The sequence below is a fragment of the Hypanus sabinus genome, chromosome 7 (assembly GCF_030144855.1).
Source record: "Hypanus sabinus isolate sHypSab1 chromosome 7, sHypSab1.hap1, whole genome shotgun sequence".
In the NCBI taxonomy this organism is placed as follows: Eukaryota; Metazoa; Chordata; class Chondrichthyes; order Myliobatiformes; family Dasyatidae; genus Hypanus; species Hypanus sabinus.
The window spans coordinates 136,581,907-136,601,372 of record NC_082712.1 but is presented as its reverse complement, the minus strand read 5'-3'; the positions used below and the strand labels follow the sequence as shown (position 1 = coordinate 136,601,372).

At 38.1% G+C, this 19,466-nt stretch overlaps 1 protein-coding gene across 3 annotated transcripts in view; it reads right to left on the bottom strand.

The window, feature by feature from the left end:
- Positions 1-19,466, bottom strand: part of abcc8 (ATP-binding cassette, sub-family C (CFTR/MRP), member 8) — a 164,274-nt gene that overhangs the window by 132,239 nt on the left and 12,569 nt on the right. For all 3 annotated transcript variants that reach the window (XM_059973947.1, XM_059973945.1, XM_059973946.1), the window contains exons 4-5: positions 10,249-10,415; positions 2,726-2,968 (exon numbers count right to left, since the gene is read on the bottom strand). In XM_059973947.1, the coding sequence (XP_059829930.1) occupies positions 2,726-2,968; positions 10,249-10,415 (410 nt within the window). The remainder of the gene's footprint in view (positions 1-2,725; positions 2,969-10,248; positions 10,416-19,466) is intronic.

Sequence of the window (19,466 nt, the reverse complement as noted above, 5' to 3'; positions counted from 1 at the left end):
AGAGAGAGTGTAAGAGTGGAGATGAGAGTGTTAGAGAAGAGGTGAGAGTTTTAGAGAGGAAGAGAGAGGGAGAGGGTGAGTGTGAGAGACAGAGAGGGTGAGTATGAGAACAAGAGGGAGAGGGCGGGGGAGAGAGAAAGGGAGAAAGAGTGAAAGTGAGAGAGTGAGACTTTCATTGTTCTCCCTTTCTCACCTTTTGTCCCTTCCTCCCACTCTCACAAGCACAATACTTGTCACGTCTCTCATCTTCCCTCCAATCTCTCTCCCACACCAGAGCTATATCTCTCTTCTTACCCCTTATTTGAAATCTTAATTCAGCAGAGTGTGTCAGGTACGGGAAGTCAGCATTTGAGTCCAGTAGCTAACATCTCCAGGGGTGGGGTGAAGGAAGACTTTGCCACATCGCTAAAGGTTTAATCTGACAATGGCCTACTTTCAGCATCTGAGGCAATGTGGTGGGGTCGAAAGTAGCTGCAGCTAATGTTGTGATCCACTATTGTATAAATCACAACAATTTATTGGACATAAGCACCAGATTTTATGTAACTGTAATGATTCATGAATAAGTAACACTACAGATCACTGAATGCAATTTGTCTGGAAATGAACAATCCTGATCAAGGGTTGCAAGTCATTTAAAATGATTACTCACACAAAAATAATTGCTAACTTGAAACATCCTTGAATATCTTATTAAGTGTGGGTGACAGAGATGTGAAAACAACATCTCCTTAATCTTCTTTCACCCACAGTCACCTGTAAACTCTGCAGAAACCAATCAATATGAAAAATTTAATAACAGAGAACTTAGAAATAGAAAACAATATTCATCATATCCTTACTCATTTTAACATGACCTAAAATGGTTATAAAAATTATATCTATTCTCTTACTTTAGGAGCAACTTTGATATGGGCTGTCACAATGAATGCTGGACTTTGAGACTGGTAGTTATAGAAGAACTGACAAATTACCTTATTCCAAAAGGATTTTAAAGTTATAAATAACTGGCTGTCTGAGGCATTCATTTGTTATACATAACTAAAAGCTAAAGACAAAAGGAAACTGAATTTCACAGAGTCTAGTTTAACTGATCGGCAAGCTGCTATATAAGGTGTTTTTAATTAGCGGTCAAAGAACAGAAAGTTCTGTTTATACAGAAAAGTAATTAAGTCACAACTCAAGACGTCATTGGAAGTAAAAATTGTTGTTGTGGGAAAGTGTAATTTGCCCCATAGGTGACTATAAGACAGCAGTGATAAATTCTTATTTTCCAAAACCAACAATGGAATTTATTTGAGTGCATAAAGAATATGAGAATTGTTGGCCACTCAGGTACTCTTTGAATAGCATGGTAGCAAAACTATGGGACTATTTTTGTTAAGGCAGCAATGATAATTCCATTGTGAGTTGTTAGTGAATATGAACAAAACATTAAGTATTTTAAAACAGTCAGTGAATGAATGTTGCTGTGATTCAAATCATTGACTGACATTGTTATGAACCCTTACTAATAATGTGTGGTGCTCGCATTCTCCAGTGAGAATATTTAAAAGATGAACTGTTTCATGCAGCTAGTAAGGTGGAAATGCTACACATGATCTCTTTTATGAATGGTATTTATTTAGTTAGAGATACAGTATGGAGCAGACCCTTCCAGCAACCCACCTATTGTAACATAGCCTAATCACAGTGCATTTACAATGAGCAACTAACCTACTAACCAGTACACCTTTGGGCTGTGGGAAGAAACTGGAATATCTGGGGGAAACCCACGCAGTCATGGGGTGAACGTACAAACTCCTTACAGTGCCAGAATTGAACTCTGATGCCCTAAACTGTAATAGCATATGGTTCCTGCTATGCTACTGTGGCAGATTTACTAATCATTATTGTAAATAACTAGTGCAGAATGTGCACATATGAAGAATCCATAACTGTTATTGCAATGATAAAATTTTCTAACTGGTATTTTGATAAATTGATTACAAAATATTAATATCAAATAAAACAGCATTAACTTATGTTTACACTTCTCTTGGTGTTTACACTTTTCTACTGAGGGTAGTGGCTTTTGTTGAGGAGGGATCCCAAGGGTGCAGCAATCGATGTCAATTTGTTCTGGTGACCCAGGAGAGTGTAACACTGCAACACAGAGCAAAGTGAAAACTGCTGGAGGAACTCGGTGGGTCAGGCAGCAACTGCGGCGAGAAATGGACAGTGGGCATTTTGGGTCAAGGCACAGGTGAAGAAGGGTCTTGACCGAAAATGTCAACTGTCCATTTTCTTCACATATACTACCTGACCCAATGAGTTCCTCCAGCAGATTGTTTTATGCTGCTTGCTCTTGTGCTATCTTAGTATCAGTCGGTAATGTAACCATTGTGGGATTTCACAGCCACACCAAAGCTGTTCCTTTTCTCACATTTCATCATAACGCCTTGTTGCACATGCATCTTGTACATGATCTGAAGCAGGAGAATCTACCTGCTTTTCCTCTCAGAAACGCAACATGAAGATACTGCTCTTCCACCCATATCCTGGATTAAAATATTTAACAATAGTTAGATTTGCAGCTGAGGCATTGAACATTACTATACTCATGGCCCAGTACAAGCTTTTGTTGAGTGTTAAGAGTTGGTTAGTCAAAATAGCCTGAAACAAAGCACAGACTATTAAACACAGAAAGTAAAACTAAACATTTCTAAATATTTAAGTGAGCTACCTTTTGTAGTTCAAATGCTTCCTTCAGATGTGTATAATTGGTTATTGCCCTCATGGCAAAAGGCAACTTGCCAATGGCTTTAAGGTCAATGGGTTTTTTATGTGCCGTTGTTATGAAGGTGTTCATCCACCAGTAGGTGCCTTTGGAGAGTAGGTTCACAAATGGTTGCAAGAATCGGACACCTAAATCCTGCAGGTCTTCTGGAGGTTTCACTTCTCTTGAGTGTTTGTAGAAAATGTATCGCTATAGCAAAAAAAACTAAGTTAATAATTGAAATAAAGTTGAGTGTTTACACTTTATATTACTATTGAACATTAAGAATTATTCAAGTTCTTTAGCAAACAACATAAAGCAAAGGGAGCATATACACATTCCTCTGTAATTTCTCTTTCTTTCATCTTCTCATGTGGTTGCAAATATAATTGGAACAAAATTTCCAGTTATTCTGTAACATTCCAGCATTATTTGTAGGTGGCCATTCTTCTTTTGTGAGTCCAGACTCAAAGAATCAGCAAGGTTTGTGAAGTTGAGCTATTTCATAACAAATTCTGCTTTTGCAAGCACTGAATAGGTATATACACGCATACTCACACCTTTCACTAAGAGTCACTGTAGAGCAGCCAGTAAAACCAAAAGACACGGGAGCAGAGTTAGGTCATTTGGCTCATCGAGTCTGCTCTGCTATTCCATTATTGTTTATTTATTATCTCTCTCAATCCCATTCTCTTCCCTTCTCCCCCATAGGCTTTGATGCTTTGACAAATCAAGAATCTGTGAAACTCCGCTTTAAATATAGCCAATGAATTGGCCTCAACAGCCGTCTATGGCAATGAATTCCACAGATTCACTACACCTCTAGCTATAGAAATTCCTTCTTATCTCTGTTCTAGATGGACATCTTTCTATTCTGGGGCTGTGCCATCTATCCTAGACTACCCCACTATAGGAAAAATCCTCTCTACATCACCTCTACCTTGGCATTTCAGTATTCTAAAGATTTCAATGAGATCCCCCCCCCCCCTCAATCTTCTAAACTCCAGCAAGTTCAGGCCAAGAACCGTCAAACACGCTTTATACATTAACTCTTTCATTTCCAGAATCATTCTCGCTAATGTCCTCTGTACTCTCTCCAATGCCAGCACATCTTTTCATAGATAATGGGCCCAAAACTGCTCTTAATACTTCAGGTGTGGTCTGACAAATGCTTTGTAAAGCCACAGCATTACACCCTTGCTTTTATATTCTAGTCTTCCTAGAATGAATACTAACATTGCATTTGCCTTTCTTACCATCAACTCAACCTGCAAGTTAACCTTTAGGGAATCCTGCATGAGGACTCCCAAGTCCCTTTACACCTCTGATTTTTGGATTTTCTCCCCTTTTAGAAAACACTCTACACCATTATGTCTTCTACCGTAGTGCATGACCACATACCTCCCCGCACTATATTCCATCTGCCACTTCTTTGCCCATTCTTCTAATCTGTCTAAGTCCTTCTGCTGACTCCCCATTTCCTCAACACTACCCGCCTCTTCATCAATCTTTGTATTATCTGCAAACATGGCCACAAAACCATCAATCTTGTCTTCAAATCATTAACACATACGAGAATGAAAGCAGTCTCAACACCATCCCCTGCAGAAAACAAGTCACCAACGGCCAGAGAATAGACCCCCTTTATCCCACTCTTTGCCTCCTGCCAATCAGCTGATCTTCTATCCATGCTTGCTCATATTTTTTTCCATGAATACCATGGGCTCTTAATAATAATTACTTTATTGATCCCGAGTGGGAAATTCTTTTGTTACAGCAGTAACATTTAAAAAAACACTAAGCAGTGTGCAGACTTAAATATTAATGTACAGAATAATAATATACACAACAATAATGTATCAATGTGCAATAATAATGTACAAAATAATAACACAGGAACTATTGTACTATGATGTGTGTTGTCCTGTTGCACAGAGATGAACTGTTGTACATGCTTATTCCATTTGATAAGAAAGATTTTCTATAATGATCCTTATGACAGTAGAGCTGAATGAGTCTGTTTCAAAAGGTGCAATTATGTTGTTAAGCAGCTTTACATGCAGCAGCTTGTCAAAAGCCTTCTGAAAATCCAAGTACACAATATCCACGGACTCTCCTTTATCTGTTCTGCTTGCTATTTCCTCAAAGAATTCTAACAGATTTGTCAGGAAAGATCTGCCCTTAAGGGAACCATGCTGACTTTCTCCTATTTTGTCACATGCCTCCGCAACCTCATCCTTAGCAATGGACTCCATCCATCTTCCCAAACACTGAATTCAAGATAATTGGCCTATAATTTTTATTTTTCAGCCTCCCTCTCTTCTTAAAATGTGGAGTGATATTTGCAGTTTTCCAGCTAGTAATGGATAGACAAAATCATTTTCTGCCCATTTGGGCAAAAACCCCAAGGTCAAGTAGAATAAGAATTACCTAGATCATTAAAGATTATTATAATATGTAAGAATATATAATAATGGATTATATGGAAGTTGTGTTCCAATAATTTGTTCCAATAAAACTCTTAAATTTGTCCAAAAAGGTTGCATTTTAGAACACGACCAAGTAAAATGTAAAAAAGTACCGATGTCTTGTTTACATCGGAAACACTGATCGGATAAATTTGGGTTTATTTATTTTTTTGTGGTGTAATATATAATTGATGTAAAAAATTATACTGCACTAATCTTAACCAGACATTTATTGTATTTGTCATACTATCAAGACATAGTCTTGACCAATTTGTTTCTTCAATTTTAATATTCAAGTCACTTTCACATTTTTGTCTTGACTTATGGACTCCTTGTTTAATTGCCTGTTTTTAAATCCACATAATCCAATATTATTTTTACTAGGCGATATTGAAGGGATAAAACCGAAACCCAAATTGAATAAATATCAGAAAGAATTTATAAAAATTGCATTGGCAGTAGCCAAAAAGGCTATTGCAGTTACTCGGAAATCGGATACATACTTAAGTATAGATCGTTGGAAGAAGGAAATTTATGGCTGTATTCCACTTGAAAAAATTACTTACAATTTAAGAGATAAATATGAAACATTTTTGAAAATTTGGCGCCCTAATTTACAAAAGTCAGGATTAAATATATAGGTGCTCCGAAGAAGAAATAATTGGTTATTTGGGGAAATAAATAAATATATATACTAAAGTTATTACGAACTCCTTGGACCATGTGGGGATCTTCCGATATCCAGGCACTCTTTCTTTCTTTCTTTCTTTTTTTTTCTTTCTTTCTTTTTTATATAGGGATGTTAGGGGGGGAGGGGTTAAGGGGAGGGGGGAAGGGTATATATATATATTTTCTGTCATATATTTTCTTTTATTTCTGTAATTATTTGAAAATTCAATAAAAAAAGTTTAAAAAAATATATAATGAAATTCTATAATAAATTCTTTGTCTGAAGTAAGAAGCAAACTTCATTTAGAAATTTGCTAAGCCACCTCATGGTAAGGAGGAATTTTGAAAAATGCATCAATTTAGTTCTACCTCACTGTGATTCAGAAGGGAGAAATTTCAGTTCATCAGGCCCATTGTAGTTCCCATTAGAACAATTCTATCAGTTCCATTATTCCCTCCTTATTTCCTTATGCTCTTGCAATGCACTTTGCCTTGTTCCTTTGCTCAATAACTCCTCTTTAATCATCCTAACCAACCACCTATGCTTATTAAGACCTGTTTGATTATCCTAACCATCCAACTACACTCCTAGGTAATTTACAGGGGTCAATTAACCTACACAATATCTTGGGGATGTGAGAAGAAATCAGAACACACAGGGGAATCCCACAAGTTAATATAGAAGATGTAAACTCCACACATGAGCATTTGAGGTCAGTATTATCCACGGGTCCCTGATGTTGTAAGGCTGTTTTCTATGTGTATCACCTTGCAAAATAAATAAACTCTCTCATCACTGGTATTAATCTGGATAAATATGACATCTTATAACTGATGTTTTCATCATATTTGGTGAAAAGGTCCTGAGTATTAGATATTTATGGCTCCTGGATCTGGTCTTACACAATAGTTGGAAACATCTACCTAGAAACTCACTCCTAATTAGTAGAGCTAAACATACCAGAATTACATCAATGCAATCTACTCAACCTCCAAAAGTCACTCCATTCTTGCAACTTTAGACAGGATCATCTTCTCTAAATCTGCTCCATTAAAGCCTGCCTTAACCAGAAAGATCTGGCCCAGTCTGTTGAATCTTTCATTTCTGGTAACATTAATGTGAATGTTTTTGTAACTTTTTCAGTAAATCTGCACTTTTTTTAGGATTTGATGATCAGAACTGCCCACTGTTCTATTTTCAATACAGAATTTTCTGCTTTTCAATTCTAACACACTTGAAGACATTGAGGGTGGAACTGTTGCCATTAGCAACAGTTGGCTTCTGAACTGAAATGCCAGGATACACAGTGATCTGTTATAGACGCAGCTATGGAAAAAGAAAATGGAAATGATCATGAACAGTAAATGTTTATAGTTCAGAAGCTGTCGTTCAATCTATTATCTGTGGTTCCTTGCTAAAATGATGCTATACTGATCCCATCAACTGTTCCCATTCCTTAGCCCTGCACCAAATGCCTAAATCCTAGATCTATCAACAGATTTTAATTGGTAGATCTACCATGACATTCCACCAGCAGATGCTGCACAGTACCAAGAATTCTGTGAATTTTTTTGCTTGTGGAACCTGACTAAGATCCTACCTGATCCACTGGATCTACCTTTATCAGTTTCTTTTCACATCCACTTCACAACTTTGCATCTTACCACAGCACCATCGCCAGCCACCATCTCCCCACCTGACGCTCTTTGTTCCCCTCTCTTCCTCTCATACACAGAGACACAGATACAGACACAATACTGAACAATTACTTTTTCATATTTTCATACCATAAGCAACAATAGATTACAAGATATTTTGAGTCTGCTTTGCCATTAAATATGATCATGGTGTTCCTGTGTTTCAAGTGCACTTAGCAACCATGCAAACTTTTAAAATTGATAAACAATAGGCATGACTTTTCTCACTTGAAGTAGGTTGCACTGGAAATTATATTCATATTGATTGTCAGAAGAATTATCATGTTACAATTCAGGACTTTCACCAGATGAAGCAAGCTGTTGATGCTTGGTGTCAATTTGAAGAGGTCAATTTGCTACACTTTATTTTTAAAGCAATGAATTATTTGGCTAAGTAAGAGTTATGCCAATCTACATTCTGATTACTTAACAAGCAAGATAATTATATAAATAATTCTCTTTGACTTGGGTTCCTATAAATCTCCTGATATACTAGTGAACTGTGCATCATCAAGTTAGTACAACATGGAGTGAAACAAATCAGGAAAATTCAAAAGTGGATTCTTGAAGGAATTCAAATGTTCATTTTAAAGTTATATGAAGGGAATTATGAAGAGATATCAGATGGATCAATGTTAAATTTCCTCCTAAAGTTTCTGATTGCTTTCACAGTGATAGAATTGCTTCAGTGCCTCAGCCTAAGGCAAATTTGAAAAAAAAATGGTTCCAGCTGTCCTTCTAGTGAGAACACTTAGGACAAAAAGATGTAATCTTAAGATCAGAAACAGGTTCTGCAAGAATGAAGTTAAGAAATAATTTTGCATGCAAAACAAGGTGGAACTATGAAACTATCTTCTGAATAGACCAATGGATTCTCATTCAATTAATACTTCTCTATCTGAAACTGGTAAAGCTTTTTTTAATAGACTTTTTTTTGATGGACTATTTTTTTGATAAGTAATAGAGACAAGCATCACAAGTCCTCACCTTCCTTTGAGCAAATTCACTGGGGGTTACTATTATTCTTGGGAACATGGAATAGAGGATTATGTCATGGAGCACTTGAGCCTATTCTGCTATTTAATGAGATATGTAACTGAATTTCATTCACCTGTAAAGGATACCTACATATTTTCTTTCCTTTATTTATCAAATATAGTCCATCAAAAAAAGTTTACCAGTAAAACTCTACCAGTTTCCAATAGAGAGGTATTAAATGAATGAGAAACCACTCATCTATTTAATTCCACATTGTTTTGCATGCAAAATTATTTCTTAACTTCATTCCTGCTAGATAAAATATGTAAACATCCATTACAGGCGAATGGATTCAGATACATATCTCATTAAACAGCAGAATGGGCTCAGGTAATACATGGCATAATTCTCTATTCCACATTCCCAAGAATAATAGTAACCCTTAATGAGGGCCTTAATGTGGGTGAGGGCCTGTGATGCTTGGAATCTAGTACTATACGATTGGTGAAAGCCTTTTCAAAGATCAAAGTTCAAAGTAAATTTATTATAAAAGTACAGCACATATACATCGCCATATACAATACTGAGTTTCATTTCCTTGCAGGCATACTCAAGAAATCTATAGAATAATAACCATAACAGAATCAATGAAAGACCGCACCAACTTGAAAGTTCAACCAGTATGCAAAAGACAACAAACTGTGCAAATACAAAAAGAAAGAAATAATAATCATAAATAAATAAATAAGCTTTAAATAATAAGAACATGAGATAAAGAGTCCTTGAAAGTGAGTCCATTGGTTGTGAGAATTTTTTCATGATGGGGCAAGTGAAGTTCAGTGAAGTTATCTGCTTTGGTTTAAGAATGTAATAGTTGAGGGCAGTAACTGTTTCTGAGCTTAGTAGTGTGAGTCCTGAGGATCCTGTACTTTCTTCCTGATGGCAGCAGTGAGAAGAGAACATGTCCTGGGTGGTGGGGGTCCCTGATGATGGATAATGCTACCCTTTGAGAGTAAGGCATTGATGTTTCCATACCAAGCTGTGATACAGCCTGTCAATATACTCCCCACTACACATCTATATTAGTTAGGCAAAGTTTTATATGTCATGCCAAATCTCCTCAAACTCCTAGGGAAGTAGAGGCACTACCATGCTTTTTTTTGTAATTGCTCTTGCATGCTGGGCCCAGGACAAGTCCTCTGAAATAAAAACACCGAAGAATTTAAAGTTATGATCTTTTATTTCCTTCTCCTGAAGTTAATAATCAGCTCCTTGGTCTTACTGACATTGAGTAAGAGGTTGTTGTTATGGCACCACTCAGACTGATTTTCAGTCCTCTTCCTATATGCTGACTTGTCACCACCTTTGATTTGGCCTATGACAGTGGTATTGTTATAAAACTTGAATACGACACTGGAGCTGTGCATAGCTATACAGTCGTTAAGTGTAAAGCAGGAGCTAAGCACACAGCCTTGTGGTGCACCTGTGCTGATGGAGATCGTGGAAGGGATGTTGTTGCCAATCCAAAGTGACTGGGATCTGCAAGTTAGGAAATCAAGGATCCCTTTGCACAAGGAGATATTGAGGTCTAGGAACTTATCAATTAGTTTTGAGGGGGATGATGGACTGTACTTTAGGAAAGGCTTGAAAAGTGAAAAGAATTATCATTTGACTTACCCGTACTCTGATGACATTGATTTCCACAGCCAACAACATGCCATATAACACGGCCAACAGTGCTGCAATACAGAATCGGAGTTGGCTCAGCCCAATCCCATGCTCACAAAACTTGGCAAATTTTACAGTTTTTGTAATGAAAGCTAGTGTCCAGTAGACCAGTAAAGCTGCAAAACAAACACACATTTTCCTGTTATCAACTATAATGTCACAATGAAAACGGGAATCACTATTGAAATCGTAATTCTACACTTTAGAACAACTGGCACTGCATAGCTTAACTCTGAGGTTCTTGCACATGGAAACTAGATTCTAACCAAAAGACATACACTAAAAGTCTGATATTTTATTCTATCACTCCCTTTAAGTTGGTCTGAAACAGAAATATATAAATAGAGGAAGCCATTTGCTCGATCCACCCTCTATTCCTTTGTTTACCAGGGCACACAGCTTTATAAATACAACTTTCTGTCCAGCCTCCATGATGATGATGATGATGATAATGATCGGAAAAAGTTCCTATTTTAATACTTTTTTTCTGTATCTATAAACTTTGCTTAGAGCTTTAGCCTATCTATCTTTCAACCCCCTTCATCCTATTCATCAGTGCAAAAAAGGAATATCAGCTGTTGGTTGCATTCATCAGTAGTATTTACGCCTGCACAGCCAGTTCCAACTCAATGGAAACAAGTATGTTGCATTGAGATGACTAGCACACTGAGAGGCTGGGTTCTCTGGAATAGCCTGACAAGCATTTCCTGGGTGCGCTGTTTTTAAATGACCATTGGACCTTGGGACATAGCAGCAGAATTAGGCTATTTGGCTCATTGAGTCTGCTTCACCATTGCATGGGGACTGATTTACTGTTCCACTCAACCCCTTTCTCCTGCCTTTTCCCCATAACCTTCTGAGATCACCCCTTAATTTTCTTCTAAACTCCAGCGAGTACAGGCCCAGAGCCCATCAAATGCTCTCATAAGTTAATGCTTTCATTCCTGGAATCACTGTCATTAACTTCCTCCAACCCTCTCCAATGTCAGAACATCCTTTCTCAGATAAGGGGCCCAATACTGCTCACAATACACTAAGTACAGTCTGACCAATACCTTATAAAGCCACAGCATTACATCCTTGCTTTTATATTCTAGTCCTCTTGAAATGAATGCTCTCAATGCATTTGCCTTCCTTACCACCAAATCAAAACACCATCCTTACACATCTGGACAGAAGGGATGCTTAGGTAAGAATGCTATTCTTGGACTATAGTTCAGCATTCAACACCATAATTCCTTCCAGGCTCGACAAGAAGCTTAGAGACTTCAGCCTTCACCTTGCCTTGTGTAGTTGGATCCTGGACTTCCTGTCAAATCACCGGCAGGTGGTAAGAGTGGGCTCCCTCACCTCTACCCCTCTGACCCTCAACACAGGTGACCCTCAGGGCTGTGTACTAAGTGCCGCCCTTTACTCTCTCTATACCCATGATTGTTTCACCACCACCCACAGCTCCAATCTGCTAATTAAAGTTGTTGATGACACTACACTGATTGGCCTAATCTCAAATAATAATGAGACAGCCCGCAGAGAAGAAGGTACAGTGGTGTCTCTCTGACACAATGGTGTCAAGAAAATAACCTCTCCCTCAATGTTGTGAAAACAAAGGAGCTGGTTGTGGACTACAGGAGGAATGGAGACAGGCTTGCCACTATTAACATCAATGGATCTGAGGTTGAGAAGGTAAACGGCTTTAATTCCTTGGCATGAACATCACCGAGGACCTCACGTGGCCTGTACATACCAGCTGTGTGGTGAAAAAGGCACAACAGTGCCCCTTTCACCTCAGACAGTTGAATAAATTTGGTGTGGGCCCCCAAATACTAAAAACTTTCTATAGGGGCACAATTGAGAACATTCTGGCTGGCAGCATTACATGGGAACTGTACTTCCGTCAATCGCAGGACTCCGCAGAGAGTGGTGTGGACAGCTCAGTAGATGTGAACTTCCCACTATTCAGAACATTTACAAAGATAGGTGTGTAAAGAGGGCCCAAAGGACCATTTGGGACCTGAGTCACCCCAACCACGAATTGTTCTAGCTGCTACCATCTGGAAAACGGAGCGGCAACATAAAAGCCAGGACCAACAGGCTCCAGAACAGCTTCGTCCACCAGGCCATCAGACTGCTTAACTCATGTTGACACAACTGTATTTCTATGTTATTCTGACTATCCTGTTACACTTACTATTTATTATTAATTACTATAAATTGCACATTTAGACAAAGACATAACATAAAGATTTTTACACCTCATGTATATGAAGGATGTAAGTAATAAAGTCAATTCAATTAAATTCAACCTGTAAATTAACCTTTAGGGGAACCTCACAAGGTCTCCCAAGTTCCTTTGCATGTATGATTTTTGAATTTCCTTATTATTTAGAAATAGTTTATGCCTTTATTCCTTCTACCAAGTGTATGACCATCCACTTCCCTACACTATATTCCATCTGCTACTTTGATCATTCTCACAATTGGCCCAAACCCTTTTGCAGTCTCCCTGTTTCCGAAACACTGCCTGCCCCCTCCCCACTTACCTTTGTATCATCAGCAAACTTGGCCACAAAGCCATCAGTGCTGTCATCCAAATCATTGACATAGGCCCCCTTTATTCACATGCAGTGCCTCCCTCCAGCCAGCTAATATTTTACCCACGCTAGATTCTTACCTGTAATACTATAGGCTCTTATATTGTTAAGTAGCCTCATGAGCAGCACCTTGTTAAAGGCTTTCTGAAAATCCAGGTAAACAACATCCGCTGATTCTCCTTTCTCTATCTTGCCTGCTATTTCCTCAAAGAATTCCAACAAATTTGTTAGGCAAGGTTTTCCCTTAAGAAAACCATGCTGACTTTGACCTATTTTATTAAATGCCCCCAAGTCCACTGAAACCATATCCTTAACAAAGGACTCCAACATCTCCCCAAACACTGGTGGCCTATAATTACTTTTTTTTAAATTACTTCATCACTTCTTCAAGAGTGGAGTGACATTTGCAATTTTCCAGTTCTCTGGAACAATTCCAGAATTTTGTGCTTCTTGAAAGTGATTCTTAATGCATCCACAGTTTCTTCATCTACCTCTTTCAGGACCTGGGGTGTAGTCCATCTGAATCAGGTGAATTATCTACCTTCAGACCTTTCAGCTTCCCAAGTATCATCTCCTTAGTAACAGCAACTACACTCACTTCTACCCCGTGACACTCTTCAGTTTCTGACATACTGCTAGTCTTTCACAGTGGAGACTGACGCAAAGCACTTATTAAGTTAATTAATTATTAACTTTAAATTAAGTACCTGTTGGTAGTTCTCTACATCTGCAAATTGAAATTGGGTGACTTCTCTTTAAGGTCAGTTACACCAGAATTAGCAAGCTCAACATGATTTGAAAAATATTACACGTTAGAATCTTGAAGAAGTAATTCTGCTACATGTGATAATGACTTGCTTATTTTTACAGTGTCCACGCTTCCAATTATATTGCTGTTTAACATATGAATAAAACAAGTATTTATTGCAATAGCAACAGAACTTTTGATAAGAATACTAGGATTTCAGCTAATCATATTTCTCTCTGAGAAGTAAAGTACAAATTTTCAGTATGATTTTTGACTGTGGATTTTATGCTTTATTCATTTATTTTATTCTATGGACGTTGTTGTTCAAGACCAATGTGCATTTTCCATCTCTAAATTCCCCCAAGAAGATGGTGGAGAATTGTTCTGGATTGTTGCTGCCTCTCTTGTATTAGCATGTCCTCAGCATTGATGGGTAAGAAGTTTCAGGCTCCATTGCCAATGATTTTGAAGGAATGCCAATATATTTGCAAATCAATACAGCATGTGACATGGAGGGAAGGTTCAGGTGGAAGTATTCTCTTCAGCAATGCACATTCAATTTGGAGATGGGGGCAGAGAAACTCTGGTAGGATGGTACATACACCACTACCATGGTTTTTGAGTGAATGAATGTTTAAAATGTTGGAAAAGTTGTCAATCAGACATTTGTTTTATCCTGTATAATACTGAACTTTTTTGAGTGTTGTTGGATCCATATTCATTCAGGCAAAATTATTATTATATTCAATTGGATAGACAAGGATTCATTATGGATGGTCCATATAGCTTTATGTGCTTGTATTTGCAAGAAGTAACCAAGAAGGTCAATGAAGGCAGGATAGTAGCTATAGTCTATATGGATTTCAATAAGGCCTTTAATAAGGTTCTGCATGGTAGACTGCTGTATAAAGTTAGATCACATGGGAGTCAATGAGTGCTAGCACAATTGCATACACAATTGGCACAATGGCAAAAACAGAGGGTCAAGATGGAAGATAGTTTCTTGTACTGGGGGCCCATCACTAGTGGTGTTCATCAGGGCACAGTGCCTGATACACTTTCCTTCATCTGTCAAGGCACTGGGTATAAAAAGTTAGGATGTTATGCTTTATGAAAGATGCCAATAAGCTGGAAAGGGTGTACAGGATAAACACGGGAGATTCTGCAGATGTGGAGATCCAGAGTAACACACACAAAATATTGGAAGAATTCAGCAGGTCAGGCGGCGCCCATGGAGAGGAATCAATAGTCAATAGCGTAGTGGCTAGCACAACGCTTTACAGTACCAGCAACCCAGGTTCAATTCCCACCGCTGTCTGTAAAGAGTTTTTACATTCTCCCCGAGACTGCGTGGGTTTCCTCCGGGTGCTCCAGTTTCTTCCTATACCATTTGACATACCATTTAGTAGGTTAATTTGTCATTGTAAATTGTCCCATGATTAGGCTAGAGTTAAATCAGGGGATTACAGGGTGGCACGGTTTGAAGGGCTGGAAGGGCCTATTCCTCACTGTACCTCAATCACAAAATAAGTAAATAGATATTCTGGACCAAGACCCTTCATCAGGATTGGAATGGAATGGAACACGGAGGCGGCCAGTACAGGAAGGTGCAGCGAAAGGGGTAGGAGTACAGTGACTGGGTCATTGTTTATTAAATGCTGTTCAAGAGTACAGTGAATGACAACTTCCATCTCTTGGCTGATGATTGCAAGCTGTTTGCTTGACCAATAATTAGCTGATTAATTAATCTTGCTTTTCCCTGAAGAGGCCACAGCTGGGGAATTTTCCATTTTGCTGGGTAGATGCCAGAATTTCAACTGTTCTGCAATAGCTCCAGAACACAAGTTTGAAGCACTACAACTTGCATGACAGCTGGTCCTGTTTCACATTATGTAGTTTTAGCCTCTTAACTCATCAGAATATTTGCTCTTAGTTTGGCAAGATAGTACTTGCATTTTATTAAGATTCCCTAAAACAGTGGACAGTATACCTGAAAAGTAATCGAAGATCAAGAGGAATATGTCAATTCACAGAATGAGCAATGAAGTTAGTTAACTCAGAGATTGTACAGTGGGTCAGGAGGAAGACTGCCAGCCATAAAATCAGCTAGTTTATCAAGAGCAGTATGCTGCCTAGCTATAGGACAGTGGTCCCCAACCACCGATAGCAGTTGGGGACCACTGCCATAGGAGATATGTTACTTGGATACATAAGGTGTTCAGAGCAATAGAGGCCATATTGCTCTGAACTTAGCTCAGTCTGAGACTAGTATGACTAGGTAAGTTTTGCAAACTCTAGCTCCAGTGACCTCAAGAGTTTCCATGGGAAAATTAAAGAATAATTCCGGTCTGATGCACATCATGGAATAATTCATTGCATTTGTTAAATATGGGGATTGGTGAGAATGGTGCAGGAAATATTCTTCATTTTAATTTTAGTTGCTCTACCACTTACATTTTATTGATCAGGGAGAACTAACATTCTCCTCCTTTTGTTTCAGTCTTTAAAATGTGACCAAATGGTGGAAACAACCTCATCTAGTGATATCTTTATTTTGTCTATATTTTGAGGATCTTGAGTCCTGGCATAACATCGTCAGTGAGCATGGAAGTGCCACAATATTGTCACCTTAATTTCTAATACACCTTAAAATAAATAGCAATATTTTCCCCATCCTTTTCTTGCTTTAATATCCCTATGGACTTCTCTGAATAATGGGAATGTTTTTTAAAAAAATCACTATTTTAAAATATTTTCTCCTTCTCTGTTGGAGCTGCAGAAAACTCATCCATCCATTCTGAATAAATACTGTATATTAAAAAAGACTCAAAAAAAAACCCAAATATATTTGCCTGATTCAGTGCTTCAAATTTTACAGGTTCACATTAAATTTAAGCTGTGTGCAACATTGAATCAATGTGCAAGATGGATAGATTATAAACTTAAGGGGAAGTTTCACTAAGCTTATTAAAAAACATGGTGATCATGTAAGTTCTAAGATACAGTATACACTATAATGATAGGGATTGTTGATTGACCACTGATGTTCATTCAGCAGAATGATTATCCAATCAACAGAATACAAGGCAAAAAAGTTGTAATCACAGCGGTGTAGCCCAGCAGAAAGCAGAAAAGTGGCAGACATACTTGAATAGAATATAGTGAAGCTAAAAAGAATGAATTTAATTACTAATGCCAGAACTGCAATTTTTAGCCCAGAAGAAATTTGAAGGATAACATCCAAAATCTACGACATTAAGCAATATTATGAGAGCAGACCAAAATAAAAAACTGCCAAAAGGAAATATAGAACCACATACAGTATCTTGGGATCTTTTCTGGGAAGCTGACCTGGGTGACAAGTACTGTCTCCAATATTATTGGACTAGCGACAGGTTTCAAAAAGTCCAGGATTCACTCTGAATGTAACCCTGTTGATTTGGTAACCTGGCATAAATTGGCTAGGTAATTGTACACAGTAACTATTGCTTAGATTATTTACTCAGACACCTTCATTCTTCTCCAGTATTTTACATAATGAACTGAGTCAGACAGTAGCTAAATCCAAATAACTGCTTAAGAATAGTGTTGTTTAAGCAATCAATCTTGTAAATATTGGTACAGAGCTTTAAACTAAATAGTTGGAAAATGAGTTCAGCATCTTGAAAACGAATGGATAAAGTAAAAAGGGAGGAAAGTTAAAAGTGCAGGGCAGTTTAGAAAAGGATAAGAATTTAATTTTTGGTAAAATTGAGGTAAAAAATAAAAAGAGAGGTGAATACATCACTAAAAGTATTATATTTGAAACAATTCACCACACAAAATAAAGATTGATGATCTTGTAGTGCAGTTAGAAATTGGGCACTGCAGAATTGTTGTGCCCCTACAACAGGCATCATAGCTGGGGCTTAACATCTAGGGATACACATAATATTGAAGGGACAGGCAGGTGTGCAGATGGATGGGATGGATTTGTTTGTGAAAAGTGAAACAAAATTCTTAGCAAAAAATGACATAGAATCAAAAAATGCCAAATCCTTGTGGGTTGAGTTACAAAGCTGGATGGGTAAAGGACACTGATGGGAGTTATGTACAAGCCTCTGAGCAGTGGCCAGGATGTAAGGTACAAATTACAATAGGAGATAGAAAAGGGAAATGTTATGATAGTCAGAGGGAATTTCAATATGCAAGCAGATTGGGAAAATTAGGTTGGCGCTGGATCCCAAGATAAGGAATTTGTAGAATGCTGACGAGAACGCTTTTTAGGGCAACTTGTCAAATCCACTAGGAGGATGAAATGGATAAGTATTTTTTGTTTCAGTGTTCATTTCGAAAGACGCCAGTAGCATGCCAGAAATGTAACAGTGTCATGGGTAAAACTGAGTGCAGCTGCTATTACTAGGGAGAAGGTACTTGGGAGCTGAAAAGTCTGAAGGTAGATAATTCATTTGGACCTGATGGACTACACCCCAAGATTCTGAAAGAGGTAGCTGAAGAGATTGTGGAGACATTCTTGATTGTCTTTCATGATTGAACAGAAGAAAAAACTCGATAGGCTGTATGGCTTAATTCTTCTCCTGTCTTACGGTCTTAATCAGAATCAGAATCAAGTTTAACGTCACTGGCATACTCGTGAAATTTGTTCTTTTGCTGCAGTAGTACATTGCAATACATAATGATAAAAAACTATAAATTACAATAAGTAAGGCATGTATAAAAATAAACAAGTAGTGCAAAAAGAGATAGTGTTCATGGGCTCACTGTCCATTCAGAAATCAGATGGCAGAGAAACAAACCAGTTCCTGAACTGTTGAGTGTGTCTCTTCAGGCCCCTGTGCCTCCTCCTTGATGGTACCAATGAGAAAAGGGCACTTCCTGGATGATGGAGGTCCTTAATGATGGGTGCCAACTTTCTGATGCATTGTCTTTTGAAGGTGTCTTTGATGCTGGGGAGGCTAATGCCCATGGCTTTCTGTAGCTTTTTTCAATCCTGTGCAGAGGCCCCTCCATACCAGACAGTGATGTAACCAGTTAGAATGCTCTCCACAGTACATCTGTAGAAATTTGTGAGTGTTGTTGGTGACATACAAAGTCTCCGTAACCTCCTAATGAAATGCACGCACAAAATAATGGAGGAACTCAGCAGGGCAGGTGACATCTATGGAATGAATGACCTCAATGAAGCGTCTAAGCCCAAAACATTGACTGTTTACTCTTTTCCATAGACACTGTCTGGCCTGCTGAGTTCCTCCAGCATCTTGTGTGTATTGATTTGGATATCTAGCATCTGCAGATTTTCTTGTGTCCCCAACAAAATATAGTTGTGCTTTCTTTGTAAACTGCATCAATATGTCAGCCACAGAATAGATCCTCAGAGATGTTGACACCTAGGAACTTGAAATTGCTCACCCTTTCCACTTCTGAGATCTTGATGAGGACTGGTGTGTGTTTCCTTGACTTCCCCTTCCTGAAGTCTACAACCAATTCCTTGGCTTTACTGACAACTGAGTGCAAGGTTGTTGTTGTGACACCAGCTGATCTATCACGTAACTGTACGCTTCCTCTTCTCCATCTGAAATTCTGCCAACAATACTTGTGTCGTTGGCAAATTTATAAATGACATTTGAGCTGTGCCTAGCCACAGAGAGTAGACAGAGAGTAATATACATTAAATCAAGTATCAATTTCATTTAATTTGTAGCTTGTTGCAAGTGTCAGTTGAATGTGCTCACCATTCAACAAATATTATGAATATCTAGTTACTTCAAGTATCCCCTTGGGTGTCTTGTGTCGACATTATTTTCATAATCCTGTCTGATAGATGGTCT